The following is a 25,215-nucleotide window of genomic DNA, read 5'->3' on the forward strand; positions in this document are numbered from 1 at the left end:
TTATGAGACACAAGGTCTAGACAGTCAGCAGTTAGAGAGGCGTAGACGCAGACTGCATGCTTGTCCCCAGCCACCCTGACCTGAAAATCACACAGAAACTGCCGAAGGAGAGATCCTGGAACCTTACCGGGAAACCACAAGCCTTGTGATAAAACATAATAGGAATGGTTAATTTAAGATATGAGTTAGTTAATAAGAAGCCTAAGCTATTGGCTAAGGAGTGTTGTAATTAATACAGTTTCTGTGTGATTTTTTTTTTGGGTCAAGGCGGCCGGGAATGAATGAGCAGTCTCAAAGAGAGGCACTGGGTGAGGCTTGGATGTGCAACTGGGAGGTCTACAAGTCACAGTGGACAGCCGTAGAGCCTGAGAAAGAGGGGAGGAAATGGGAAGGCAGAGTGCAGGAGCAGCAGCCAGGGCTGAGGTAGGGAAAGCCTACGGGGAGAAAGGGCTGTGTAAGTACAAATGGGATTTTTTTTCCTGGCCCACAGTGGACCGCCGATAGCAACCTGGTGGAGTTCCCTATAGGAAAGAGCATTCCCAGAGAGCAAGGACTGGTGCCTGTCAATCAGCCTCCCTGCTGGAGTCCCAGAGCAAAAGTACTAGGATCACAACAGAGCTTGGAAAGGGAAGCTGCTGGAAGAGACAACTGGACAGGAGGGGCTCCCCTGGGTGAGCTTGAGCTGGTTCCAGACTGTGGGGCAGCCGGACCTGCTGCCCTTCCCCCTCAACCGGTGGTTACCATGGCAATGCCCTCTTTTCCCTGGCCCTGTGGTTTCCTCTAAATCTTCTTTCACTTTCTTCTTCTGCTTCCCCTCCTCTTCTGTCCCACACCCACCTCCTTCCCAGATGCTCGGGTCACTGCTGAAGAGATCCAAGAGCAAGGTAAGCAAGACACCATCCCAAGACAGAGTCGGGGGCTGTGGGGGGCTGTGGGGGGGTAGAGTTAAGGCCTGCAGAAGGTAGAGAACATTAGGAGACAAAGTGACGGGAGAGCCGTGGAAGGAGTGGGGAGGGAACGCAGGATGAAGAGAAGCCTCAAAGGAGTGGGTCATGGGGTAGATAGTGCAGGCACAGAGGATGTAAGAGCCCCTCAGAGTGAGTTCAATAAACACCAAGTGAGGAAGGGTGGCTCAGGTCTGTAAGCCCAAGATTCAGGCGGCTGAAGTAGGATTACTAGTTGGAGGCCAGTTTGAGATATAGTGAGACCCTGTGTCAAACAAACGCACCCAAAAACCACTGCAGCTTAGATGTGGGGCTGCAGTTCTCTTCCAAGTCTAGAAACAACTGTGCAAACCAAACAAAATTTCAAGAGATCCCTGGCCAGAGCAGAGCAAATACACACTTAGACATCATGAGTTCATTAGGATCCTACCAAAGGTGAGAACGCACTGGTGGCCTGAGGAGGCCAAACATTCAGAGTGGGCCCCGCAGTTCCCAGTCCTCCTTGCTGCGGCTGCTGAACATAGTTTGTTATTTTCTTTGCTCCCCAAGAAAACCATGAAGCTGGTTGGCAGCTCCAGTGCCCCACCCAGGTCCTTCTCCAGGTCAGCAGGTCACTTCCCTGACTGGGTGACTCGGCCCAGAGGGAGCCACATCCCATGAGTTTCCATCACTTTATTTTGCAAAAATAGAAAACTCAGCAATATGCGATACAGCGGGGTGGGAGGGGAGATGTAAACAGAGGGGAGGGGACAGCACCCTTACCCCCCAGAGAAAAGGGGGAGCCTGCAGGAATCTTATTTGGCAGCTAAATACAAATGGGGGGTTGGGGAAAGAAGGGGTCACAGAGGCCCTGGGCTCCCCCACACAAGACCCCTGAAGGAAGGGGTCATTCCAGGGTGTAAACAAAAGCTAATAAATAAATAGAGGCTTCCCCTGGGTCAGGATGGGATCAGCTAAGCAGCGTCTCCCCTCCCCGGGCCAAGCTGCTCTGGGGGTCAAGGGTAGAAGGCACTAGGAGAGGGATCCCTGTCCCCTCTGTAGTGTAGGAGGGTCCCTGTCTGATGGCTGAGATGGGGGCAGGAGGCCAAGGCACAAGACAGGGCTAAGGGAGGGGCTTGTAAAATAGAGAGCCCAGGATAAGAGCTGCACCTCAGCAGAGGTACAGAAAGGGCTATGCTTCTCCCTTCACCCTCAGGCCCCACCCCAGAAATGCAGGGTCCAGCCTGCCCCTACACCTGGCAGGAGGATGGGGCACGGGGCAGTGTGCATGGCAGGTTCATCACACAGCGTTAGGCACCCAGGGTAGGGCACCAGGGTGGGCTCAGCCCTCCTTGAGGAGCCCCCCATTTTGGTCTCTAGTGTTCCTGTTTGTTCCCAGAGGCCCAAGCACCTGGCAGAGGAAGAGGCTGTGGGAAGGCGGGGCTTCCCCTGCCCTGGGAGCCTGAGGCCTGAATCTGATGGGCAGTGCTGAGATATTAGAGTCCAGACTCAGGCTCACCCCTTCTCCGGTTCTTCTGGTAGGTGCAGGGCAGTCCTCCAGGACTGTAGAGGGAGCCAGTTAGAACAGGACAGGGATGAACACAGGCACCCCTAGAAACTTTGGCAAAACAATGAGCTCATTGGAAAGGTGGGAGTGGGCAGGGCAGGTCCTCCCCAAATCACCGGTGGTGTTCGGGGAATGGTCAGTCTGCTGCCTGGAGCCCAGCCCCACAGCGGGGTAGGTCAGGGGCCCTGGTCAGGTTGGGGACTTTGGCCCCCTTTGTCCTGGACCCCTGGAGCTTCATCCTCACTGGAAGCCTTGGGGTGCGAGCCAGGCTTCGAGGAGTCGTCCTCAAACATTTCAGGGTTCTCCAGCATCTCTCGGATCAGGGGGGGCATTGGGCCTGGAATCTCCATCTTCAGGGTAATGGCCCTTTCTGCTCCTACAAAGAGAAGGGAAGAGGCTTGGAAAGGCAGAAGCACGCGGGTCTATAGAGGTCCTGCCCCAAACTCCTTGACTGGACTTCCCTGTGACCGCAGCACTCTGGGCTCAGACGCATCACTTCTCCTACCTCTGCTTTCGTGTGGTTCCCACGGGCCTTCGACCTGCCTAGAGCGGCCAGCTGAACAGTGCCCGGCCTGCCGCCTATTGTCTCATGACTTCAGGCTTTCTCTTCTCTTTTGCTCCTCTTCTAGAGACGGGATCTTTCTATGTAGCCCTATCTTGGAGCTCTGTTAGCTAACCTCAAACCGTGGGGTGAGAGGTCAATGCATAAACACACAGCGTCAGCCTTGCTATATCACTCTGGAGGGCCTTGAACTTGCCTTGGCCTCCTGTGCACTGGAATTACAGGCAGCTACCACAAGGTTTTGGGGTGTCTTTTCTTTTGGTTTTCTGAGACAGGGCTTCTCTGTGTGGCCTCAAACTCACAGAGATCCATCTGTCTCTGCCTCCCGGGTGCTGAGATTAAAGGCATGTGCATGAATGTCCAGCATCTTTTCAAAACCGCACTGTGGGTTTGTGAGACGGCAGATGGCTCAGTGGATAAACCCCTTCACAAGCACAAGCCTACCAACCTGAGCGGAGAGAACCAGCTCCACAGAGCTGTCGTCTGACCTCCATACATGTATGGCACACATGTCACACACACAATAATACTCATAAGTAAAACATTTTTCGGGCCAGTAAGATACCTCAGTGAGTAAGGGCGTTTGTCAGCCCACCTGGCACCTCAAGGACCCACACTGCGAAAAGAAGAACTGACTCCTGTGGGCTACCCTCTGATCTCTACATCATACAATGACAAGAACACCCTGCATAAAATAAATAAATAAAATAAATGCAATAAAAGATTTTGAAGACCACACTGCATGCATCTTCGAGCCCAGTGATATAGTACAGTCGTCAGGTCTAATGTCCAGAGCTTCCCAGCTGCTTCAAAGCCAGTTCTTAGTAACTTTTATAACAGATAATGCTAGTCAAATGCTCATGTTACAGGCACTCTTCTGAGCCAGCACTGCTCAAGAGAACGCTCTGTGATCATGAAAATGGCCAGGCTAGCCTTGAACTCATGAGCTCAAAGTAATCCTCCTGCCTCAGCCTCTCTTGCTGAAATGACATGTGTGAACCACCACTCATCACGCATGGCTCCATACCAGGCTCTTAACTGCCCTCTCTATGTAGTGAGCTCATTTAGTTGTTATGATAAGCTTTTGATGCAGGATTAAGTTTAGCCCACCCAGCTTCCAAGCAGAAAAACAAAGAGGGCTGGGGTGTCACTATGCATAGAGTATTTGCCTAGTGCATGCAGGAACTGGGGTCCACTCCCAGCAACACACACACACACCAGCAACCAAACCAAAACAGAAAAGAATTTGCCTGAAATCTTCCCAGGAGGATACAGTCAAGCTAGAACTCCATGGAGGTGCTGGATTCTCAGCCCCTCTCTCTTCCTCAGCCTGCCCACCCTGTGACTCAGGAGACCTGCAGATCTGGGAAGGGGGCTGACTCATAACGAACCCTTGGTGCTGATGCCCCGGAGGTCAGTGATTTTCATAAGCATCCTTGGAAACATGTAGGGTTGGCTGGGTCTCCGTCGCCGCGCGTAAAGCCTCAGGGCTTCCAGCAAGGGCTCCTGCAGATTGTCCACCTTCTCGGGTTCCTCCAGGTCCATGCGGTCTGTACAAGTAAGTACAATGGAGTGAGACGGAGAAGGATGAGGTGACAGGTGGCTGACCCCCACCAGACCCTCTTCTGAGGGCCTCAAAGTCAGACTGTCTCCTCAGCCCCTTCACCGCTGTCCCTAACCCTCCAGGTTATAGTCCCCTGACGCAAGGCCTGCCTGTACCTTTAACCACTCAGCAAGGACCTTGCTCTTTCCCATCACTCCTACATCTCAGCACTGTAGCCAGGGTTTCTGAGTTCCCTGGACTCTGCCTCCTCCTTTCATCCTTAGCTTGGTTGGCCAGTAAGGATATACATGATCTGAGAAGTCTGTGGGATCGGGTCATGAACCAGTGTGGATGGTGTGGTAGAAAAGGTAGCCCATGCAGCCAGCCGCCAGGGGGCGCCCCCGCACCTCCACAGATGAGGCAGATGGCACTGAGCAGCCCGGTCTCTGTGTCATCCATCTCTAGGGGCAGCAGCTGCCCAGCGAAGGCAAAGACAAGGTCCGTAAGGGGCCCAAAGCCAGCATTGTGCATCTGGGTACGGTTCAGGGTCAGTCCATCCGAGAATGTCATGGTGTCTTGCTCTGGGGTATACCTTGTACAGATTCGCAGCATCTGGAAGTTGGGGGTAAGCACAGTAGTTAGTGCTGCCCCTGAGGAAGAACTCTGAGATTGGAGAGGGAAGGCTCGATAAACAGGAGGCAAAGGCTCAGACAGAAAGAGCTTCGGCAGAGAAGCATGGTGCTGGGAGAAAAGGGTCAAACTGGTCTGGAACTCATAGGCTGACTCACTAGGATATCCAGGCAGGCAGCCTTGAGCAGAGTGATCTGGTCAGCAATGCTGAGTCCTGTAAAACCCGGCAACCGCTTAGCAAACTCCACAATCTTGATGATGCATTTGGTGGCCAGCTCACTGAACTTGTCCCACAGCCCCAGGTCCAGCTGTACCCGGTGATCTGCACTGGAGTTCTGCAGGGAGTAAAGATGCATTCGATGTGAAGGCTCCTCTGGGTGCCCTCCGCGCTGCAGACCACCGCAGCCCCGTCCATTCCTGAGGCGCCCTCCGCGCTGCAGACCACCGCAGCCCCGTCTACTCCTGAGGCGTCCTCAGCGCTACAGACCACCACAGCCCCGTCTACTCCTGAGGCGTCCTCAGCGCTACAGACCACCACAGCCCCGAAGGTTCCCCTGGGTGCCCTCCGCGCTGCAGACCACCGCAGCCCCGTCCACTCCTGAGGCGCCCTCCCGGACTCTGCCCACTCCTCACCGTGGTGTACTTGCCCAGCTGGCAGAGCGAGGGGAACGTCTCCTGGTGGGCTTTGCTGACTTTGGAGATGAGCTCTTCTAACTGTGGGCTCAGTTCGTAGCTGTCAGGTGAGCCCTCTTCCTTTACCTCTTTTTTCTTCTTGTTTCGGTCATTCCTTACAGCTTGGGGTTGGAAGCAAAGGGGAAGTCAGGACCCTCGCAGTCCCCGTTTGGATGTCCTCTCTCACCCTAGCTTAATGTGCTCAGTTCTCAGAAGAATATATATTTCTTCCCTGGAACCCTAATTCGTGCCTGAATTTCCCTATCTTCTACATAAACTCCCATTTCCAGGCTGGTTTGCCCCAGCCCCACCCAGGGCCTGAAGCCATGCTCCCTCCCCAGGCCAATTCGGCTCCATCCTGCCCTTCCGGTTGCCCTGCAGGAGCTGGAGGTTGAGGGGGGGGGGCAGGATATGCAGGCAGGATATCCACTTATAGCCTTGGCAGCACAATGGTGGGGGGGTGGGAAGGAGGGGCCAGCCCAGAGCCATCTCAGGACCTGTCCTGTGAAAGAACAGAGGAGGGGAGGGACCAGACTAACCCTCCTGCCCCATCAGACAGAAAGAAGAAAGAAAAACCCTAGGACCCAGGTTTCAGAAGAATAGTCAAGAGAGGGGAGACCGGTAACGGATTGTGGCCCACAGCTGAATGGAGCCAATGTAAAGACTGGAGAAGGAAGCAGCTCCAGGGCAGGCCAGTCAGCGAAGCAGGACAGCAATGGGCAAGATGGAAGAGAAGGCCATAGGATGGAGCAGGGAACCTACCTTCCTTGGACATGCCTACTTCGAAACACTTTTGTAGCCGGCAGTACTGACAGCGATTCCTGGTTACCTTGTTGATGATACAATTTTTGTCACGGTGACAGGTATACACCATGTTTTTCTGGATGCTGCGCCTGAAGAAGCCCTGGATTGGAGAGCAGGAGGCGTGTCATGAAACAGGATGCTGGGGACATCAACATTTCTCCAACCACACAGGTGGCCCTAGGCCTGACCCAGCCTGTTCTGTTTGTGGCAGGAGAGCTGAGGAGTGACTGAATCTAGAGCCTTCTGCACACTAGCAGGCATTCTGAGCCTTCTGCACGTTAGCAGGCATTCTGACAGAGCTGCGACCTCAGCACCTCACCCCAGCCGTCAATCATCCATGCACAGAGCAGCCTGTCATCCCACACAGGCGAAACTCATGTGAACACAGCACCTGGGTCCCCCATCTTTAAAATATTTTTCATTATTTATTTTGTGTGTATTGGGGGTGGAGGGTACATGTGTAACCACAGGGTACAAGTAGAATTCAGAGTAGTTACTTCTTTTCCTTCCACTATGTGGGCCCCAGGGATAAACTTCAAGTCAGGCTTGGCACCAAACGCCTTCTCCTACTAACCCAATCTAAAGGGAAGGGTGCCCCCTCCACAATATTTGGTCAGAGGGTCTCTGTTGTGTGTTGCTGAGGCTTCACATATGCTAAGCAAGCATTCTACCTGCCGGGCTACACTCCCCTTGTGTCCCCATCTCTAGTCTTACCCCACCATATACACACCTTGCAGCCTTCACATGAGCTGACCCCATAATGGTAGCCGGAAGACTTGTCATTGCATACAAAGCATGGCTTATAGACCCGAGGAGGTGGTGGGGGTGACGGAGAGCTGGGCACCATTTCCTCTGAGCTAGTGCTCTGTGTCTCCACCGCTGGGGGGAAGCAGTAGAAGGTCAGCAGAAGCATCCTCATCTCATGACCAATCTTTAGACTGGTGCCCAGCAACCACTGTCACTGCTGCTTGCTGGGATTTCAGGCCCCTACCACCCACCCTCACTCTCGGCCCCCATTTGGCCAACTACTCTTCTGCATTAATGCTTATTTCTCCAAATTCCAGACCAATGCCACCCTAGAAGTTAACGTCTCTGCTTTTATTTCCCCAGTCATAAAGTTGGAGAGATGGCTCAGCGGTTAAGAGCACTGGCAACTCTTCTAGAAGACCGGGGGCTCAATTCTCAGCACCTACGTGGCAGTTTACAACCATCCGTAACCAGGTCCAGGGAATCCAATTCCCTCTTCTGGCCTCTGTGGGCACCAGGCACATACATAGCACACAAACACACATACAAGCAAAACACCTATACACATTTTTAAAAAAGTGGGAATGGCGGAGCTAGGACTCCCCGTCACCCCGGTAGCTCTGAGTTCCACCATCCTCAGCCTCTGGGAGCAATGGAGGGGTGGGCAGCGGATGTGGAAGCCAAGGGGACAGTTGCAGGCCACCTACAGCTCGCACCTGGCTGAATGACTTAATTCTTTTAACTCACTCCTCAAAGGTGAAGCTTTACCAGTCGGGGTGAGCAGCTCAGTTTCACACTGCTGGCTGACAGCTGAGACAAGGCTCTCAGGTCTTCTGACCAGAGAGCTAAGTGGCCTTTAGGGAAAGAAGCTGGAGGGAGACAGGTATTTGCTCAGATCCTTAGGTCTAGGAGAAGTTTGGGGGGGTGAGCAGAGAGTCAGGTGACCGAGGGTAAACAGAGCCGAGGGGGAAGGGAGCGATCCCAGACCCTTTCCGAGCCAGGCTTCAGTCATGAAAGCCTCAGAAAACAACTATAGTTGGAAGGAATCTTAGCCTACGCCCACAGTAGGGGAAGCCCACACTTCAATAAAGGAGGCTGCTTAGGTCCATGTCGCAGGCTGTGTGAGTGTGAGGCTCATCCTCAGAGGCTCAGGACATCTGAAAGTTATTCAGCCTGCAGGACCTGTTGCCCACATTTGCAAGGCCCAAGTGACTGGAAAAGAGTCTGAAGACCCTCGGCAGCCTTTGAACCCACCTCCCGGACCTGTCCTTCCTCTCACCCTCTGCAGCCCACCTGGTCACAAGTGCAACGAGAGGGAGACTGGGGACCTCACAAAGAGGGAAGCCCTCCTCACCCCCACCCCCACATACCCAATTTGCATAAGAATCCTCCTGGAGTTTGAGCCCCCAGCAAGGAGTGGGGGCAGAAGGGTGGGTGCTGGGAGTTTATTCAAGACTGGGGGTAGGGTTGCCTGTGTCTGTGGTAGGTGCCTAGAGGCGTGGGAAGGACTGGGATGCCTTTCAGGTCCTTGCTCTCTCAGCCCATCCCGGAGTCCCCAGGGCACGGGCCTTGTCCACAGGCCCGCGCCCGTGGGCTGGTTCTCTCTCCTGCACTGACGCCCTCTCTACCCACAGGCCCGCGCGTGGGCTGGTCCACTCTCCTGCACTGACGCCCTCTCTACCCACAGAGCACTACCCCATTTCCTCATTTCCTCTCTTGCGCAAGGCCTGGGTGCGGTCAGACTGGCATGGGGTAGCACCAGCCAATTATAAGATGGCAGGCCCCAGAGAGCCTGCCCCTGGGCAGCTTTTCCCATCGTAATGGCACTGTCACCCATTCTCGACACCCCCCTGGCACCTCCACGCCCCCCTGTATCCTAAAGTGCAACCCAATGGTTCTGAAGTCACTGTGGGTGCAGGGAGCTAAAATGCTAACAGGGTCTTCTGGGAGGCAGGGTGATCCCCTCTTCACCCCAGCTGAGAGCTCTACACTGGGCTGCTGCTGCTGGGCTAGGAACGGCCCCTGCCGAGGAGGAGGGGGTGGGCTCTAGGGTTTTCTCCTTTTAAAGCCCAAATTGCTGAAATTGAGGAAATTCCTGGCCAGGCTGAGCGGAGCTTCAAACAAACTCGTTATAACCCGGCTGTAAACGCTCCCAGCTGCGAGGCCCAGAGCTGAGCTGCCTGGGCTCACGATCACATACAGCTCCTTGAAGACGCACTTTTTTTTCAGACAGGGTTTCTCTGTCTTGTTTTGGAGCCTGTCCTGGAAGTCACTCTGTAGACCAGGTTGGCCTGGCATTCACAGAGCTCTGCCTGCCTCTGCCTCCTGAATGCTGGGATTAAGGCGTGCGCCACCACTACCTGGCAAAGACACAGACACAAAAGCAGGCAGAAGCTGGGCCCAGACCTCTAAACAGAACTCGCAGACATCAAGCCACACTTACTCCATGTAGGTGGATGACAAACAACACCCAACAGTGGGCTACACAGTTACAAGCCAATGGGTCTACCACCGTAGAAACACCATAGAAACATCACAGCAGGCCCGCACGACACCAGGACACCCAAGACCCCATCCAAGTGTCACACACACCACCCAGCTCTACTCTGAAACACATTCCCTCCCTGAGAGTGCCAGGAGGCCTGCGGCTGGTTTTATGTGCCCACCAGGACCCTACTAGTCAAACTGACTGGCTCAAAATAAATATATTTTATGCAAAAACTCTGAGCTACCAAGCCCAAAAGGTCTCTAGAGGTCTAAATGGCCCCTGCCCAGGGCCTCTGCTAGATATCTCTATGTCAAACACCAACCAGTGTGTCTAATCCCCCGTTATACTGGGCATGACAAGGTTAAGAATTCACAGAAATTTGGTGCAATGTATTAGTACCATGTTTTCTCACCCTTTAAATAGCACACTTCAATTCTTATCCCACCCATCCCTAATACTGTCTCCTGTCTGCTACCTCCCTTTTCCACTCTCCCAGTTGTTAAATCTGAGCAGCTCTGCCCTGGAACAAAAAAAAAATCTGAACTTGTAAACAGCGCTGCCGAGTGCCAAGGAGCGAGGCGCGTTGGCGGGGGCTCAGTGACCCGGCGTGCGCACTCCCCCAGCGCCTGCCACCCCGCCCGCTGCCCGCCCCTTCCCAGAGTGCCCCCAAGCCTAGGTCTGCAGTCATCCGTACCCGGGCTGCAAGCGCAGTGCCAACCCCCAGTAAATGGGGGTGGGGTGTTCCAGGCTCCTATCCCAGCCCCTTCTCACAGCCCACCCCCGCCAGGCACTGTGGCCCAGGCTTCAAAGCCGCTTCTCATCTGGACTTTATTTTTACTGCCTCTCAGTCCCCAGCTTTTTATTACCGCTCTGGAAAGGGGTTCCAGGGCCCCACGCCTGGCATCTCCCATTACAGAGAAGGGAAAGACGGACATTTGGGGGCCTGACGATTGTTCTCCCCTACCGGCTGTCACTTCCAGACCACCCCCCACTCCATACACTTGGCTTGAAACTTTTTGCTTCCTGCTGAAGTTGTGTGCTGGAGCCATAGAAAAAAAAGTCATCTGATCTGTCAAGACAACCGAATACACACTTCCAGTTTTTTTGTTTGTTTTAATGAGGATAAACATAGAATCCAGCTTTCTCGCTCTTCTGTGCACACCCCTTGCACCCCACAAGCTGAGCACACAGGATGCTCTCTAGAACACAGCACTTTCCAAAACCGCCCCCGCAGCCACGCAAGGCACACGCCCTCCCGACCTCACGCCACAAACATCCCCACACCGGGTCACGCAACTCTGCCAACCCAGGCGCGGAGGGTGACAGTGGGTAGAGACCCCTATTCCACACCCACATCTCCTAGGCAAAGGTCTACACAGGCCAGGAATTCACGGGCTTTGCAATTTTTTTTAAATGCTCCCAACTTCCAGCATGGACTTTAGGAACGCCACCCACGGTCCTGGGTGCCATATCCCTCCAACTAAGGACTTGAGGACACACTAGCAACATACACCCGTCTCTCTTGGGAACTCGGGAGTGGCATCAACCAAAGCACTAGCTAAATACCCACCATAAAAACCACACACAACTCCAAACACTACAGCACTCACGCAAAGGAGACCAACTCTGAGGCCCTCGTGTTTAAAGGGCCAGTACCTCATATAGAAAGGACCAGAATACCCGCTTGCACCCCAGGTTTAAACTTTACCTACGGAAATAGTAAGCACCAGCTTCTCGTGCACCCAATACCCCACCCCCAAATTCGAAGACCTACATTGTAGACTGGCAGGTTGCGCCCAGGCAAAAGACTCAAGTCCGACGAAACAGGAGCTGCCAGTGGCTCTGCGTAGCAAGCCGGCCCCGGGCCCGGCGGCCCCATAGAGCCGTCGCGGACCCGGGGCAAACGATTCCATGCAGTCGTACATCGCGACCCGGCTTGGAGAGAAACTGGGTGCTAGAATATCAAGGACCCGCAGCCCATTCCCCCTCCTCCCCCCGCAGCGCCCTGCTCCTGGAGGGGGGAGGGGGAGAGCTAGCAAAGGGCGCTGAGATGCATGGGGGTAAGGGGTGGGCGGGGAAGAGGGGGGATCCCCAGCAAGGGAAAGGGACTGGGCGGAGCGCGGAGGCGAAGCAGCAGCTTCTGCCTCCGTCTAGCTCACTTAGGGTGCTTGGGCAGCGAGCGCTGTGGAGACCTTTTGTAAAAGCAGAGCCTGGAGGGATGGGGGTGGGGCTTGGAGAGCGAAGGGGGCCGGGCACCAAGATGAGCAGAGCGGGGAGTGGAGCGCATACACATTCACACACGTCTACTCGCTGCCCGGCGCACGCGCTTGCTTAGACATACATCTGTGTGTGCATGCACTTATTATGGCAAGCAACACAAATTCACAAATGTGCAATAGTGCACAATCATATCTGCACCCACAATAAATTCATAGGTGCCCGAATTTGTGCAAATACACCTGGCTCAGGAAAATGCTTTTAATCAGGTTCTCTCTACAGTCCTGAGGTTTTGCATACATTTGCACTTAGGCGCGTGCCCAGATTGGGATTGGAGGAAGGAGTGGAGGAACCAAAATGCACGCATTTCCTTTTACGGCGTCTTCCCCCTCCCTTCAACCCTTTCTTCGGCACAAGTCAACACAAGCAAAAGTGTTAAGGATGACTGCGTGGAGGAGAACCTTGAAATGCCCCGTGCTGCTATGCAGAGCCGAAGGACCTGCGTTATTACCTCCACCCCCCTCATTCCCAGGCCCGACTCCTCCTCCGTTCGTGCGCGCGCGTCGGAGCAGAACACTGCATTCCTGCCTCTCCGCGCTCGCGGCCGCCTCCTTCCTTCCCGTTCTTCCCACCCCCGGTCCGAGGGCCAGAGCGCGCCCGCGCGCCCGCGGTGAACTCTCCGGGAACCCCCCTCGGGGCGGGTGGCCGGGCGCGTTCACCTCCTCCTGACCCGGCCCCGCCCCACCCCGCCCAGGCCGTCGCCAGCTCCGCAGCGGAGTCCCCCCCCCCTTCAGTGCAGCGGAGTCTACCCCTCCTAGCTCCGGCTGTCCTTCCTCCGCCGAGGGCTGGGCCGCCTCCCTCAAAGTCCCCGAAGCTCTATCCCGCGACTGACACTCCCAAAGTGCCTCGACTACCTCGCTCAGTGCCCTCTCCCAGAACCTGACTTCACTATGGGGGCACAAAACTACCCCCTGCACTGTCCCTACAGTACCAAAATGCTCCCCCGCACACAACTCTCCCTACCCCGAGTTTCCACTGTACTAAGTTAGGCTCCCTTCGCGCTAACTGCCCTGCTGGTCACTGGCTGCGGAGGGTCACTTATACCCCACTTCAGGAAATAGCTGCCCCTCCTCCCTCAGTGCCACCTTGAGTGCCCCCCTGGGCGCCCTCGCCGGGAGGAGAGGGTAAAGATTGGCCACGTCAGAAGTTTGCCCTTGCTAGGCCGCCTGGAATGGGGACCCTGGCCCTGGGACAACGCCAGTGGCGGCGACTCCCGGAAACCGCCCCCTCCCCCGCGCCCCGCCCGCCGGACCGCCCGACCGCCCGGCGGGCCGGCCCAGCCGGCTCTGTCAGCGCCGCTCACACGGGGAGCGCCGGGGAGCGGGAGCAGCGCCCGGCCCGACCCCTTCCCCCGCCCGGCGGCTGTGGCTGAGCCAGGGCGGGGCGCACTTTTCTAAGAATCTGCTGTACCGAGTCGGGGTCGCACGGGGTGCTGAGAGAGTGGGGCGCCTGATGGAAGAATAAAAAGCAGGAAGGGGTGCCAGAGTAGGCAAAGAAGACGGGAGCGGGGGAGGGGAACGGGTTGCTGCCTGGGGGGGGGCTGGGGAGGAGGGCCTAAAATGCGGATGGCGATGGTGGGCTGGGGTGGACAGGCAAACTGGGAGCTTGCAGCAGGAATGAAGCGGAAGACAAGATCTTTCCAACCTAGTATGAAGTTTCCCTTCATGACCCAACCCTAACACTTCATTTTTTAATCTAACCGTACCCCCCCAAAAAAAAGAGGACTAAGTGCCTAAACTAGAATAGGCCAGTAGGAAAAAAAGGAGAAAGAAGAGTACCCAAAAAAAAAAAAAAAAAAAAAGGAGAAAAAGGCCTTGACTAGTCAACTTCGGGCCTGAAAGTTCCCCTTCCCCCTCTGAAATCTGAAAGGTCCCAATTAAGTCAGGCCTGCCTGGTTGGTAATCAGAACCAGAAGTGGCCAGGCCACAGGGAGGGGTTTGGGAGGAGGGCACAAGAGTGGGGGGAGGGCTCCAGGAAGCCATGAGTTCTCAAGAGCACCCCTTTCTTGTCACCAGATGCACCCCACTCCTCATCACCCCATGTGTGCTTCAAAAGCAATGCTGGGGAAGGGGGCCTAGGACCAGGCATTAGGGTATCAGGCCAACACATCCCATCAGACCCAAGTACAGTCTTGGACTGAAGGCAAAATGGGGGGATCTAGTGCCCCTCTTTTCCCCAAAGCGCCCCCCCGCCCTTATTGCAGCAATTAGACCATTAGTCTCCTAGCATTTCATGGGAACCAGATGTTCCCCCGCCAGCCTTGGTGAGGGCATGAAATGGGGCGGTGCCTGACTCACTCCCTTCCCTATGATCCCCACCACTAGGGTGCACCCCCCTCCCAGCTAGATCCTCGAGAAGCAATGGTCCCAGGGGCAAAGAACGTGCCCCTCCCCCACTGAGAAGGCCAATAGCGCTCAAGCTTCGAGCCTGGTCACCCCTCAGAGTTCTACCTGGCAAAGTTTGAGTTTGGCTAGGACTAGGTTTGGGGAGCGGGACAGCTAAATCCTCTCTCTCCCATCCTGCCACCTCTAGAAGAGGTCTGAGGATCACTGACTCGGCATTCTTCTTGCTTAGTAACTCCTTTTCTTCCAAAATCTCACTCTAAAAACTGAAGGGGTCTTTCAACCAGAAGTAGGCCCCGCCCAGGAGGGTAAGTCCGAGAGGCCGAGCCCACCTGAAGAGCACTAGGAGGGGTCTTCTGAAGAGGAGGAGGGAGGTGTGAAAGCAAGGAAGAGGCCCGAAGCAAGGACAGGAGGAGCTCTTGGCTGGATGGGGGCAGGGACAGGGTAGGGGGCCCAAAGGGGGGGGTGCCTCCTGGGCCCCAGCGGCAGCGGCAAGCTCGGCTCCCCCCGCCGGAGAGGTTTCCTGTTGCAATCAAAGCCCCGTTTGTGTCGGCCTGGAGCAGGAGTTGGAGCCGGAGGAGGAGAGACTGGGAGGGGAGGGGAAAGAGGCAGCCACTGGGGTTTTTCCCGGAGGAGACCTCACTGCCGCCTGCTTGCCATCTTCGACTGCCATAGCTTGCTTTCCTTGCTTCTTTCTCCAAGTTCCTGGGCCCTCTCGGGGTTTGCACCTGTATAGCTGCCCTCCCGCTTAGGTCTGGGCATCTCCAGTTTATATAGGACTCCCTTTCTCTTGGTGCCAGCCCGCCTTCAGTGTCTCCAAGTAAGTTAGTATGGTGGAGTTTGGGCTTCCTGCCCCACAGACAGTGGCCCCACGGCCATGGCAGTTATTACCGCCACAATGTTTGGAGGAGAGTCTGGGCCAGGTCTTCAAGACCACAATATCCCTTCTCTACATGCACACTCTATCCCTGCAGTCTTGAAAAGCAAAAGTGCTGCACACCAGTGCTCATCAGAGATACATTCGCATGCAATTCAATGTGCATGCATGCACACACACGGGTGCATATGCCCAGGCACTCCCCTCTGTTTCCATGCACACAGGTCCATGCTTGCCTAGCTCACCTCTCCTCACCTCTCCTCACCTCTCCCCTCCTCCACCTCAGGGTTCTAAGATGCCTGCCTCACCCACTGGGGCCCGGGAGAGCCCGAAGAAATGGGCCAACACTTTTTGTTTTGTTTTGTTTTTCAAGACAGGGTTTCTCTTTGTTGCTTTGTTGCCTGCCCTGGAACTAGCTCTTGTCGAACTTACAGAGATCCCCCTGCCTCTGCCTCCCAAGTGCCACTACCACCCAGCTGGACCAAGACTCCTTAACAAGGATATCCCCAATGTGCCAGGGGCTGACTCCTCAATAAGATCCAAAAACCAAGCCCCAAGGAGAAGCTCCGACTGTTAACTCTTCCTTTCTTACCCTACATGAGAGAGGGCTGTGGGAGAGAATGTCATGAGAAACAGCGATTCAAGGTGAGTGTAGGTGCGGCATCAAATGTATGACTAGAAATCCACCCCTCCCATGTGTGACAGATCATCACAAGTCAAAAGGGGACAGCAGATCAAAGGGAAGGAGAGGTGGCACCCTCTCCACCTCTGGCCAGTCACTCTCCCACCGAGGGAGCTTCCCTAAACTCCAAGATTCCTGCCACTAGGAGCTGGATGCCCCACCCCAAGCATGCTGTCTGGACCCAGGCCTTCCCCTCCTCCCCACCCTACCTGCCACTTCCCTGCCTGGGCCTGTCCCTTTAGGCTAGCTCCCTGCACCCTCTGCAACAGCCTTCCCTGGTGCTGGCTCTTCCCTGAGATTTCTCCTTGCAGTTCCCATCCTTCAGGGCAGCCTTTGGGGATGGAGCTTGGCCTGGCACTTTCTCCTTCCTTGACCTCACTTTGAACCCTGACCTCCATCTCCAGGTATCCAGAATACAAGGGCACAAGGAGAGATTCCCTGGGTACTGGCCATGTCTCAGAGCCTTCTTCCTACTACCACCATCTCTCTCCTCTCTCTTTCCCGCTCCAGCTCATTTGGTTTCTTCCCACAGAACCTGGGAAGATCAAGTCCCCAAGAGATTAAATTGTATGATTCTCTGCAAGAAATACGGGTGGTGGTGGCGGCGCACAGTGGATCTCTGAAGTCAGTCTGGTCTACAAGAGCAAGTTCCAGGACAGCCAGGGCTGTTACACAGAGAAACCCTGCTCAAAAAACCAATAATAAGAATAATACATTCACAGTAGATGAGGCTTAGTCTCACTGCCTGGTGCAGGATGGATTCATGGAATAACATTGAGGAAGAGGGGAGTCTAGCTAAAGTTTCAAAAAAAGAAAGTTTTCTATTCTTTCACTCACCCTGCACGCCACACGGTAGCCTCTGATGAGTTACAGCCCTGCCACAGGGAGTCCCTACCAAGCCAGTATCTCCTGACTCCTCACAGACTTTTGCATACCCTGGAATTCTGCCTATGAACAGTCTCAGAGACGCTGCAGACACACAAACTGGACATGACCTGCGAGACAAGCACACACACCCCTCCAAACAAGCACACTTTTTCCAGTAGAGCTGCCAGCCCAGTGTAGTCACCCCTATTTTTAAAGTCCTCCAAGTGTACCCCCGGAATCACACAAACTCCCCCCTTCTACTGAGCTTCAAAGCTGTATCTTTCTTGTTGTTATTTTGAGACAGGGTTTCTCTGTCTAGGCCTGGCTGTCCTCCAACTCACTGTAGAGCAGGCTGGTCTCGAACTCAGAGATCCACCTGCCTCTACCTCCCGAGTGCTGGAATTAAAGGTGTGAGCCATGCTAAGTTAAAGAACGTATCTTTATCTTTTTGTCTTTTTCGATCTCTGTTTCTTCCCTCCAGGTGAAGCTTTAACTTCACCTCTTCATATGCTGTGACCTTATACACAGACCCATGTATCAGAAACTGGAGGCCAAGGCTCCCCATCCCACCCCACCTCCCACCTGTCATGACCTGGTCAGGAGAAACAATCACCAAGTGGGCAAAGAGGGGTCCCAGAGAGCAAAACGAGGCTCAGGTCTTACTTGCTGTCATTATTCAAATGCTTAACTCAGAGGGCAGGCATGGGGGACAAGTAGGGATCTGTAGTGTGTGGCAGTGCTCCAGACCTGGAGGGATGGGAGAAGACCAGAACCATGGAACCATGATGCCAAGGAGGAGGATGCTTCTGGAGCATCCCTTGCACCGGTCTAATTTTTTTCTTTTTTGGTGGACCAAGAGCCGCCTCTTTGTCCCTGGGCTATTTCTGTCTTCCTCGGAACCTTTAAGAACATTCCCAGCCCCACACATCTTTAGGCACCTGGCACTAAGTTCCTTTCCTATTTGCAGACTCAGAACCGCCATCTCTCCTCTTCATCACAGAGCCAGCTGACCAACTTCTCAGGTTCTCTAGTCCCTTGTCTGCCTCCCCCCCCACCTCCCAACTGCATGTAGCCTTGAAGGACACCACACTCCAGTGTCTACACAAACAGGTTCCCTTCTGCTAGCTGAGTGACCCAGGAGGCAGTCTTATGACCCACTACTTTGAGATCGTATTTGAACGGAACTCTGATTCACAGATGCTATCCTCAAAACACACCAAGTCCACTCCTACTGCCCCCACCCCGCATCATCTTTCTATGAGACCAAGTCCAACTCCCTGCCCACCTGTCCAATAAGGGTGTCCATTTTCTACATCACCCCCTACCCATTTGCCCTCATCCCCCAAGACCCCTGAGACTCACACAGAGAGGCCATTTCCTTGGGGAGGTCAGGCTGGCCCAGGCCCCGGAAGCTGGGACTCAGCATTTCAAATGGTGGCGACCCTCTGAGTGCCCCTGGGAAGGCGAAGGGAAAGCCTGCCCCTGGGTACCCAGATCCAGGTCCCAGGGCACCAGTCGCAAAAAGTCGCTCCTTATTGGTGGCCATGGTAGCTGCAGTGTGGGAATCCCTTGGAATCTGCAGTGGCGGGGGGAGTCTTCAGCTGCAGCCCCCGCCCATGCCCACTGCCCTGGCCTGGGAGGCTCCGTGCCCACCCGGGCTGGCCTGCCCACTGGGTCTCCAAGGGTCCTAGAATGAAAATAAGAAAAAGGAAAGATAAGACAACACTCACACCAAGTAGTGGTAGCGCATACCTTTAATCCTAACACTTGGGAGGCAGAGACAGGCAGATCTCGGTGAGTTTGAGACCAGCCTGCTCTACAAAGTGAATTCCAGGACAGCCAGGGCTACACAGAGAAACCCTGTCTTGAAAAACAAACCAAAACAAAAAAAGACAACACTCACTCTGAGTGAGTTCTGTTTGTTTGTTTGTTTTGATACACGGTTTCTCTGTATAGCCCTGGCTGTCCTCAAACTCATTCTGTAGAGCAGGCTGGTCTCAAACTCAGAGAGCCACATGCCTCTACCTCCCGAGTGCTGGAATTAAAGGCGTGAGCCATGCTAAGTTAAAGAACGTATCTTTATCTTTTTGTCTTTTTCTATCTCTGTTTCTCCCCTCCAGGTAAAGCTTTCACTTGGCCTCTTCACATGCTGTGACCTTATACACAGACCCCTGTGCCAGAAACTGGAGGCCAAGGCTCCAAGGGGAGGCCATCACCTTCCCTCAGCTGGTCCTTTGTTACTCTGGCTTGGGCACTTGCAGTATCGAGTGGGCAAAGCAGAAAGATGCACAGATTGTAAGAAATTCTTCCGTTTAGCTTCAAAGAAAGGTAAACTGAGTGTCTGAGGTGAACAATGATCTGAAACATCTGGTGGGGAGATTCCTAGACCACAGCATCACACTAGAATCTTAATCCTCACATCTGTCCTGTGAAGAAGAAATTATGACTCCCACTTATAGTTAAGAAACTAAGGTTTAATGACTGGCTTAAGGTCACGTGACTTTAAAGGGTGGAGCCCCAACACTCAGGCTGGGGGTTTATAGCTCAGTGGTGGTTCATTTGCTTAGCATGTAGCAAATGCAAGACCCCGGGTCTGATACTAGCATCAGGAGAGAAACAAAACCAAACTGAGTATGGTGATGCACTCGGGAGGAGGAGGCTGGTGGATCTCTGTAAATTCAAGGCTGGCCTGGTCTGCAGAGCAAGTTCCAGGACAGCCAGGACTATTAAACAGAGAAACCCTTCCTCTAAAAACCAAAATTAAATAAAGAAGCAAACAAAAAGTAAATAAATAAAAGATAAATTAACTCAAACTCTAGCACCCCAGCAGCAGCAAGCCACTATCTCTGCTGTACTCCTGAGTCCTATACGGCTTTGAAGCATATAGTACAATGGCCACGTGCAACCTCCCTGAATTGATGTCCCACTTACTGGCTGTGGAACTTGGGAGGAGTTATTTCATCTCTCTCAACCTCTTCATCTACCATTAGAGAATAATACCGCCCCCCGTTGGTAAGGTTGTTGTGAGGATTCAATAACTCGTCATGTTTAGGATAAAGTAGGGCACGTGTTAAATGCTATGTCAATATTTCATACCTTGTGCTTCATGCATGCCCCTTTTAATTATCGTTTCCTTCCTCCGTCTTCCTCAATACTCCTGTTTCCCCTCCCAACTCCTTCTCCTCACCAATCATCCCCCAGTCAGCCTACATGCCCTATACCCCTTCCCATTCTCTTCTTCAAACCGGGAGTGCTGGTGGAACTCCACTAAGAGATAACCACCACACCAGAAAGCCCGTCCTTGTTCTCAGTTCCTGTGCTGCTCCTTATCCTCCTAGCTTTCTTTGGCCCCTGAAAAACTCTCCTCCCTCAAATGTAGCTTCTCCCCACCCCTGAAATTTTTAACCTGAGCCCAGGAAAGGAAAGAAGAAGCCCAAGAGAGGAAAGGAAGACCCCAGAGAAGGCCTGTGGTTCCCACCATCACTCTGTAGCTAAGGGAAAGGTGCTCTCCAGGCTCTCAAGGGCCATCTACCGTGTAAGTTCACGGGCTGGGAGAGTAGCGCCAGTAACCAGAACTGATGGGATGAGGGCAGAGGACCACAGCATGGGCATCCTACAGGGAGGCTGCAGGTATTTCTATATCTCTTTCCATTAGTACTTGTTTCTAGGATCAGCATTTCTGTTTCTTTGTAGCTCTGCTTTTTCCTCCTCTCTTTCTCTCATCTTTCTCAACCTCCAAATTCCTAAGAATAAGCCATCATAGCTACAAGAACTCAAACCCCAACACCGTCACCCTTCTCATGTGTGAAGGAGCCCCTGATCTCACTAGGTACCACCCACAGGCCCAGGACCCTCTTTACTCCAGTGTCCCTCAGAGTCCTAAAGTATCAACTCCAAGCCTCTAGGGCCCTTTCTTCTTCTTTTCCTTCCCTAGTCCATGAGGTCCTCATCCCAAGTTAAACCCTGGTGGAGTCAGGGGTCCAGGGCCCCTAAGGCCCCTGGGCCATAGCTCAACAGGCTGGGCTACATTCCAGGTGAATTAACCCCTCCAGTTCCAAGAGTGATGAACTATAGAGCACCCCCAACCCAATTCCCCCCACCCCGATTCTGCATAGACTAAGAATAGGTTCTCTACTCCAGCCATCTTGGTCTTGGCATCTCACCTACAGATGAAAACAAACCTCTAGGGTAGGCAGGGCTTCAACAGGAGGTACCAGGGAGGGATGCTCAGGCCCCAGGTCCTCACAAGGATATTGTGAGTTAAGCAAAGGGCAAGCCAACTCTCCCTGGCCCTGGCTTTCCTCCTTACTGCCTGGGAAGGGAGACTTGGAGGTGCAGAGGAAGGAAGGCAGCAAAGGTCTCTCTGGGAAGGGGGGAGGGGCATGTGCTTCAGTCCCAGGTAGAAAAAGACAGCAAGAAACTGAAGATAGTGCAGAGTGAGAGGAAGTGCTGAATGAGGGTCTTGACTGCCTGGGTCCTTCAGGGACCTGCAGAAGACAGGGAACACTTCCTCCCCCTTCCCAGGATGCCACCTCCGATGGTGCGGCCTAGAAGGCGGGCAACTGACTTGGGGAAAGGGCTCTTACAAAGCTGCTTCTCTTAGAGATGAGGTGGAGTTGAGGGGAGGGCACAGAGGAAGGGGCTGCCGGATGGAAGGGGGCGTCTCCCCGCTGCCATGCCCGCTCCAGAGCCTGGAACAAAGCTGCTCTTGTCAGCTGCTCTCCACCCGCTGCCCCCCTCCCCTCTGTATAAACACGACCACCTTTTTCCATGACCCCATCTCCAGAATGGGTGGAGAACCCAGGCATCCTCCGCTCTAGCCTGGGCACCCCAGCCCGCACTCCAGGAGGCAGCAGTGGTTCCCTGCCGTTGTTGGTGGAGTCTAGACCCCTGATTCCCACCTCTCACCCTCAGGTGCCCTCCCTCTAACACACTGGCCCCAGGGAGGGGCAGTACCCAGGAGGCAGGCAGGCAATGCCAGTGGAATGTGTGTGGGCATCAGAGGGCACGGGCAGGGTGGGGCAGAGGGGGGAACTGGAGGTGCCAGTTAGGTGGCTTTCTGAGCCAGAGGTGGGGGTGTGCCGGGGTTGCAGGGGGCGTGTCTTGTGCTGCCTACCAGTTCTAAGCCTCTCTGGTGTGTGTGTGTGTGTGTGTGTGTGTGTGTGTGTGTGTGTGTGTGTGTGTGTGTTTGGGATACCCAAGCTTCAGGCACCCCAGACACACACACTCCCCTTAACCCCCTACAAGTCTTCTTCTTCCTGACAATGGCTGTGGTCCTCAACCTCAACTCAGTGTTGGAAGAATGACCATAGGGGCAAAAGCCCTTTGAAGAGCAGGGTTCCATCTGCCCAAGGTTGGAGCCCTACAAGATGGTGTTATCTGAGCATTTCGTCCTGGAGTCCCCTCCTCAGCCATCCCTGCTGCCCCCTCCCCATGACCACCAACTAAGCATATTCTTACCCTCTGGCCTCTGCAGAGATTCCCTTCTACATACTGGGCCAGGTTGAGGTGAGAGGACCTGGTGGAAACAAGAGAAGCTCTGTCAATGGCACTCCAGGACCAGGACTCCTGAACCAGTCCCAGTGTTCTAACTCTGAGTCCCTTTGTTCCACTGGGGCTTCCCCTCTAGAATACTCAAAAGAACCACCCCCACCCCTTCATTGGCTTACTTGCGTAGCTGGGGATAGGTCAGAGGGAACCCTGACCCAGATAGCCAGGACCACTTGAGAGACCCTTTCATGGTACCTCTGCAGAGACGTGCCATTTCACGGGACCATCGGATCCACCCTTCAGTAACCTCCCCCCAGGGGGGTGGAAGAATGCCACCCTTTCTCACCAGAGGGAATCCGATCTTTTCTGACATTCCGAGTACAGTATAGGTTCGTTTGCCCAAGACTTTCCCAAATGGTCTCCCTTAGTACTCACCAAAAATCAGGGGCAGATAACCCGGCTCATCTTCAGTCTGTCTAAAATCTTCCCTTTCCCTTCCCAGGTCACGACTAACTCCAAGTTGGGGCAGAAAGCCCCCTCGCAAACCCGGCTAACAGCCTGGCCACCCCCGGGAAAAGAGGACCCCTGAGGCTCCCGACGTCCCTGCCCCCCGGCTCACTTCAGCGGAGGACCCCTGCGTTCACGGCCAGAGGGCTGGCGGGCGAGCCGGCTTCCCCGCCTGACTCACCTGGAGGGGAGGGCGGGGGAAGGAAGGCCGCGGAGCCCCGAGGTCCCGGCGTCAGGCGGTCTCGGGGATGGAGCGCCGAGGTGTTAGGGACTCGCGGTAGTGGGGGGCTCCAGGGGGGCACAGCTCTAGGCTGGGACAATCCCGGGGCCTCTCGGAGCCCGCCCGCCCACGTGACCGCCCCAAAATATCCGACACATTTTCTCCCAAACCGCACACTGACTCCGCAGGCGGGGACACGGAAAATATTTTCTTTCTTTTTCTCCCTCCCTACCCCCCCCACCTCCCTCCCTGCCCGGCTCCCTCCTCCCCCTCCCGCCCTCGCTCCTCCCTCCCCTGCCGCCTGCCCCTGCCCGGCTCCCTCCTCGGTGCCCTGGGGCTGGGGGGGGGGGGAATGGATGGGGGAGACTGGGCGGGGCGGTCCAGGACGCCTGGGTCTCTGTCCCTCCCATTTGCTGGGCTTTCGTGTCTCCATCCCCGGGAGGCCGGGCAGAACTGGCAGAGGTCAGTGTCCTGGGCTCTTTGATGCCAACCCTTTCTCTCTGGCGATTTCCCCTTTGCTGCCATTTGGTGAGACCGAGTTGTCTCTGGTCGCAGAATTCTGCCAGGCCCGTCTCTGGTACCTCTCAGGGTAGGCAGTGGGGAACGTGGACACTCCCAGGACGTGGAGTGATGGAGCAGGAGTATGTCAGAAGAAAAGGCACTGTCCCCTTTTCTTAGCCTCCACCTGTAGGTCAAAGCAGTCTCCCTTTCCCTCGCCTTCTGTGTCTTATGGCCTAGGAGCAAACTGGTTTAACTAGTGGGGGTTATGAGGGTGCTGCGAATTGGGTTCACAGACCTCCTCCCTCTCACTCTGCCTGCGTTTGGCTCCAGGAGTTAAGGCGCGTGGGTCTCTCGCTGCCAATATTGTTCCCACCTTTAGGCTTGGATTTGGTGGGGGAGAGGCTGGGAGGAGGGCTGGAAGAACATTGGGGGTGGGGGTGGGAGGAGCCTTGCTCTGGGTGTGAGGGAGAAAGCCCAGGCAAGGGTGTGTGTCTGGCTCAGCCAGCGAGGCCTGCCTGGCTGCCTGGTAGATGCGCCACGAATGTTGTTGACGCTGGGTCACTAGAAACCCAAAGTCAGTGTCTGTGTCTGACAGGGACGGTCGGTCTCTGACTTCACACAAATCAAGGCTGACAGGCTCTCAAACCTAGAGAGGGAAGCCAATAGTTCGACCCCATTCTATTGAGTACAGAGCCAAAGAAGAGTGAAGGCCAATATCTATGCACAGAACCGACGCAGTCCCGCAGGGCTTGTCGGGTTCGGAAGAGGAGGAAGATCGCTGGACAGGCTGGGCCAAGCACTAGCCCGAAGGACCAGCCCTAGCAGCACCCCCAGGGTGGCCAGCACCTGGGGAATGGAATGGGCTCCTCAGTCTCATCACATTTTCCACCCTGGCATTACTCTGCTCTGGTCTTGCTGCCACCCGAGGGGACAGGTCTCCTCCTGGGAAAGACTTCTTTGGTAGCCATTATCGGGTGAGAGAGAAGGGGGAAGAAGAGGCATGGTGCATGCTGTGACTATCCCAGGAGACCAGAGACGTCATTGGGGGTGCAGACAAGTTCCCCTTTTCACTCCAGGGCTGGGAAGAGCTGGGAATAGGTACTCCAGGGTCCTGTCCCCAGGTGGCCTGGCTGCTGTTGACTTTTCTGGTTACCCTGGGAGCAGCTCTTCGCAGTGTGGGAGGGATGCGTGTCAGGGAGTTGGACCCTGGCATTCAGGCTGGGGTGGGATGGTGAGCTGCCTGTGTGGCAGGGATCCTGCCAGGAGCCGGCAAAGTTAACCCCTCCTGCCCTGGCGCAGGCTGGCGGAAGGAGGGGCGGGCCCAGTTGCGGTTTGGAAATGTGGCCCTAATCCCCCTCCCCAACCCACCCCGGCACATCTGTACTTGGTTTCCAGTGAATGAGTCCCCTGTCCTCATGAACCAGGCCTGGGCACCATTCCCTTCCTGCCCAGGCCCCGGGACACAGACCCAGGCACCACCCTGCCCAGCTCTCTCCACTGGCTCTGACTTCTCTCA

The 25,215-nt window shown here is 54.8% G+C and overlaps 1 protein-coding gene across 3 annotated transcripts; it reads right to left on the minus strand.

Annotated features, from left to right (window-relative positions):
* Positions 1–1,601: 1,601 nt before the first annotated feature.
* Rarg (retinoic acid receptor gamma) lies at positions 1,602–23,402 on the minus strand. 3 transcript variants are annotated; one of them, XM_050130636.1, is made up of 10 exons: positions 23,160–23,402; positions 22,442–22,499; positions 18,344–18,668; positions 7,432–7,580; positions 6,660–6,801; positions 5,859–6,019; positions 5,384–5,560; positions 5,003–5,207; positions 4,444–4,602; positions 1,602–2,866 (listed from the first exon to the last, which is right to left on the minus strand). In XM_050130636.1, the coding sequence occupies exons 3-10, from the start codon at positions 18,525–18,527 to the stop codon at positions 2,667–2,669; spliced, it is 1,377 nt and encodes a 458-aa protein (XP_049986593.1). In that variant the 5' UTR covers positions 18,528–18,668; positions 22,442–22,499; positions 23,160–23,402; the 3' UTR covers positions 1,602–2,666. The 3 variants fall into 3 exon arrangements, with proteins under 3 accessions (XP_049986593.1, XP_049986594.1, XP_049986595.1); XM_050130637.1 differs by lacking the exon at positions 23,160–23,402 and adding an exon at positions 22,907–23,092; XM_050130638.1 differs by lacking the exons at positions 18,344–18,668; positions 22,442–22,499; positions 23,160–23,402 and adding an exon at positions 11,711–12,335.
* Positions 23,403–25,215: the final 1,813 nt, after the last annotated feature.

This window comes from Alexandromys fortis, unplaced genomic scaffold (genome assembly GCF_014885135.2).
Source record: "Alexandromys fortis isolate MF-2015 unplaced genomic scaffold, M_Fortis_MF-2015_v1.1 scaffold_348, whole genome shotgun sequence".
Classification (NCBI taxonomy): domain Eukaryota; kingdom Metazoa; phylum Chordata; class Mammalia; order Rodentia; family Cricetidae; genus Alexandromys; species Alexandromys fortis.